The sequence below is a fragment of the Durio zibethinus genome, unplaced genomic scaffold (genome assembly GCF_047325235.1).
Source record: "Durio zibethinus cultivar Kanyao isolate XHJ-2024 unplaced genomic scaffold, ASM4732523v1 HiC_scaffold_3, whole genome shotgun sequence".
NCBI lineage: Eukaryota > Viridiplantae > Streptophyta > Magnoliopsida > Malvales > Malvaceae > Durio > Durio zibethinus.
In genome coordinates, this window is record NW_028323044.1 from 2,185,072 (window position 1) to 2,189,854 (window position 4,783).

Consider the following 4,783-nt stretch of genomic DNA (forward strand, 5'->3'; position numbering starts at 1 on the left):
TCTAAATAAATAGGTACGGAAGCTATAATTGTAAACCACGATCGAATTTATGGAAGCATTGGTTTATACATTCCTCTTAGTATCTACTCTAGGGATAATTTTTTTCGCTATCTTTTTTCGAGAACCGCCTAAAGTTCCAACTAAAAAAATGAAATGATTTTTCATTATCTCAATTGAAGTAATGAGCCTCCCAATATTATATTGGGAGGCTCATTACTTCAATTAGTCCCCGTGTTCCTCGAATGGATCCCTTAATTGTTGAGAGGGTTGCCCAAAGGCAGTATATAAGGCGTACCCAGTAAAACTTACAAGTAAACCAGATATAGAGATGGCGACTAAAGTTGCTGTTTCCATTATTATATAATTATATAAATAATATATATAAATATAAATATAAATAATATAAATATAAATATAATTTCAAGATCACAATGGATCTATGATAAGATCGTTTATTTACAGCGGAATGATATACAAAGTCAACAGATCTCACTGAATACAAAATAAGATTTATGGCTACACAAACCGTTGAGGGTAGTTCTAGATCTGGTCCAAGACGAACTGTTGTAGGGGATTTTTTGAAACCATTGAATTCGGAATATGGTAAAGTAGCTCCTGGATGGGGAACGACTCCTTTGATGGGTGTCGCAATGGCTTTATTTTCGATATTCTTATCTATTATTTTGGAGATTTATAATTCTTCCGTTTTACTGGATGGAATTTCGCTGAATTAGATTCACAAGAACCACGAAGCCTCGCTTTTCAATACAAAAAGTGAAACTTTTAGTTCTCGGATTTTTTTTAGCCCATTCTATTTTGGTAGTTCGACCGCGAAATTTTTTTTGTTTCTGTATTTCCGGAATATGAGTGTGTGACTTGTTATAATTGATCCTATTGATAGTACAGAAAATGGGTCTGTCCTCTTGATCGAGATAGTTTTATCCCGTCGGATAGCCATTCTAGTATCTGGAGCACGGAATATATGAAATGGATCACGAAGTATTCGAACTATGATTCATACTTAATATTCAAACCTCGCGGCCGGACTCAAAAAAAAAAAAAATTTTCAAAGAAAGAGGTTTTTTATTTATAAATCGAGAAATTTTTTCTTCTTTCAAACTCTCATTTAGTTTATGCTTATTTTGATCAAAGGACAAACCTTTCTTTTCTTTGTATTTTTATTTATTATATCTATTCTATTCATTGAATAAGTGATGATCCAATAATTCTTACTCAAAGAATCTTTGGACTTAGTTTGAAGGTTTTATTGAATCATCGCGGTTCTGGTATGAATCTGAAGTTTCAATTGATTCATAGGGTCTTAACAAGAGAATTCCTATTAAAAATAAAGAAAACAAGAATAAAGCCACATTCCATATAAATAACAAATCAAAGCAAAGAAAAAGAAAAGAAATAAGTAGGTAAATAGAAGATTCAAGAGGCCTGATCAACATAAAGACGAATGCGCCGACTTGATTTTTTGGCATTATAATTACAACTACAAAAAAGAGCTTTCGGATTTTTACTCTTTTGTGTCTTCAGATAAAATTGAATGAATGAAAAGATTAAGAAGTTTCAAACTTTCTATTCCATATCCGTTTCAGCTATTATTTGGGTGTTTTTGTTTGAGCTGTACGAGATGAAATTCTCATATACGGTTCTCAGGGGGGGAGTCCTCTTGGTTTACCTATCTCAATAAAGTCTATGATTGGTTCGAAGAACGCCTCGAGATTCAGGCGATTGCAGATGATATAACTAGTAAATATGTTCCTCCTCATGTTAACATATTTTATTGTCTAGGAGGAATTACGCTTACTTGTTTTTTGGTACAAGTAGCTACAGGATTTGCTATGACTTTTTACTATCGTCCAACCGTTACTGAGGCTTTTACTTCTGTTCAATACATAATGACTGAAGCTAACTTTGGTTGGTTAATCCGATCAGTTCATCGATGGTCGGCAAGTATGATGGTCTTAATGATGATCCTGCACGTATTTCGTGTCTATCTCACTGGTGGTTTTAAAAAACCTCGCGAATTGACTTGGGTTACAGGCGTGGTTCTGGCTGTGTTGACTGCATCTTTTGGTGTAACAGGTTATTCCTTACCTTGGGACCAAATTGGTTATTGGGCAGTCAAAATCGTAACAGGCGTTCCGGAAGCTATTCCGGTAATAGGATCGCCTTTGGTAGAGTTATTGCGTGGAAGTGCTAGTGTGGGACAATCCACTTTGACCCGTTTTTATAGTTTACACACTTTTGTATTACCCCTTCTTACTGCTGTATTTATGTTAATGCATTTCCTAATGATACGTAAGCAAGGCATTTCTGGTCCTTTATAGAGAATATAGACCATAGCTATATTGTAACCAATCATTTATCTTATTACTTGCCAATCATTTATCTTATTACTTGGGGGAGGAACAATAGTATTTCATTGCTACAAATATGGATTGTTGAAAAAAAAAAAAAAATAAGACATGTATTTGGATATTTCCTTTCAACTCCACAATATTCTATTATTTATTTGATATGACATGAATAGTTGAAGGGAATTCCCCGAAGAGAAAATGGATTATGGGAGTGTGTGACTTGAACTATTGATTGGGCCATGCAGAAATATGCCTTTATCTGCTACATTGGAATTCACAACCAAATGTGTCTTTGTTCCAACCACCGTGTAAGCCCCATACAAAGGATAGGCTGGTTCGCTTGAAGAGAATCTTTTCTATGATCAGACCTGACGATGTCGTGTATGAACAGGGCTCCGTAAGATCCAGTAGAATAAGTGATTTGGCATAATGCAAATTAGATTTTATTTATTTATTTTTATTTTTTTTTTACTTTCTTATCTTAATAGTATGAAAAATACATTCATTTCTTCTGCATCGACCCGATTTATTATTATTATACTATCGGAGTGAAACAAGGGATCTAAAGAAGAGCAAAGGCTAGACTATATTAGTAACAAGTAAATCCTTTGTATGTAAAAAATCTCGATATATTTTTGGGATAAAGGTGAATCGCAAGGCCTAAGACGACCCAGAAAGCACTTGATCACGATCAACTTTGTACGCCTACTTGGGTATTGAGCATTTACCTGTAAAAATGGCATTCCTTGGAATGTATAGTTGCAACTTCGTAAAATGGAATCAGGTAACTTTTTTCTTACATATGAAATCATTCATATATGTGTGGATAACATATAGATTCATTTTATATGTATCCGTTTGTATCCATTTGATTCGATTGATTTTTGCTTGAGCCGGATGATGAAAAATTATCATGTCCGGTTCCTTCGGGGGATGGATCTAGAAAAATTCACCTATCCTAATAACAAAAAAACCTGACTTGAACGATCCTGTATTAAGAGCTAAATTAGCTAAAGGTATGGGTCATAATTATTATGGGGAACCCGCATGGCCCAATGATCTTTTATATATTTTTCCAGTAGTAATTCTCGGTACTATTGCTTGTAACGTAGGCTTAGCGGTTCTAGAACCTTCAATGATTGGTGAACCCGCGGATCCATTTGCAACTCCTTTGGAAATATTACCTGAATGGTATTTCTTTCCTGTATTTCAAATACTTCGTACAGTACCTAACAAGTTATTGGGTGTTCTTTTAATGGTTTCAGTACCTGCGGGATTATTAACAGTACCTTTTTTGGAAAATGTTAATAAATTCCAAAATCCATTTCGTCGTCCAGTAGCGACAACCGTTTTTTTGATTGGTACTGCGGTGGCCCTTTGGTTGGGTATTGGAGCAACATTACCGATTGATAAATCCCTAACTTTAGGTCTTTTTTAAATTGAATCAATTTTAAAATAAAATATCATGATGTGCGTATCTAGGGAGTAGTCACTTCAAAGTCAAAGTGAATTCTCCCTAGATACATTTATTCAATTCTGGTCCCAATATATGGATTGTGCTGAAGGTTCAAAATCCATTTTCGTTTTTTTTTTTTTTTTCTAATTTTCTAAAGTAAAAAAAAAAAAAATGAAATAAATCCTAAATCCAATGGATTTAAAATTTTGGTAAATCAATTTCGCAATGCTTTTCTACTTCTTTTCTAGAATGCCCAATATTTGTTTTACATCTTCTATGCGAAAGTGTTCAATTTTCATAAGGTCTTCTTGACTGTTATTCAAAAGGTCCAATAATGTATGTATATTGGACTTTTTGAGACAATTATAGATCCTGGGAGGCAATTCTGATTGGTCAATAAAAATATATTTCAATGCTATTTCTTTTTTCTTTTTTCTTAGTTTAGCTAATCTATCATGAAAAGGAAAAAAAGGTAAAGTAACGTTGTGTTGATTGTTTTCTAAATGTAAGTTTTCTTCTTCCGCATCTAGAAAGGGAATAAATAAATCAATCAAATTCCGAGAGGCTTCATGAAGTGCTTCTTTAGGAGTTAAACTTCCATTTGTCCATATTTCTAGAAAAAGTATCTCCTGTTTTTCATTATCATTCCCATAACAATGAATACTATGATTCGCATTTCGAACAGGCATGAATACAGCATCTATAGGATAACTTCCGTCGTGAAAGTTCTTTGGCGTTTTTATACCGTATCCTCTATTTCTCTCGATTTGTAATCCAATACACAAATCAATTGGTTCGGTTAGGCTAGCTATATGCTGTGTATTATCAACGATTTCCACAGAAGGCGGTAAGATGATGTCTTGAGCAGTTACATATCCGGGACCCTTGGCACAAATAAAGGCGTTACGAGTTCCATACAAATTACTTCTCAATACAATTGCTTTTAAATTCATTAAAA

At 33.9% G+C, this 4,783-nt stretch overlaps 1 protein-coding gene across 1 annotated transcript; it reads left to right on the top strand.

Annotated features, from left to right (window-relative positions):
* The first annotated feature begins 468 nt into the window (after positions 1-468).
* On the top strand, positions 469-2,582 carry LOC149503921 (cytochrome b6). The gene is made up of 2 exons (XM_089757951.1): positions 469-869; positions 1,698-2,582. The coding sequence occupies exons 1-2, from the start codon at positions 864-866 to the stop codon at positions 2,337-2,339; spliced, it is 648 nt and encodes a 215-aa protein (XP_089614077.1). The 5' UTR covers positions 469-863; the 3' UTR covers positions 2,340-2,582.
* The last annotated feature ends 2,201 nt before the right edge of the window (positions 2,583-4,783 follow it).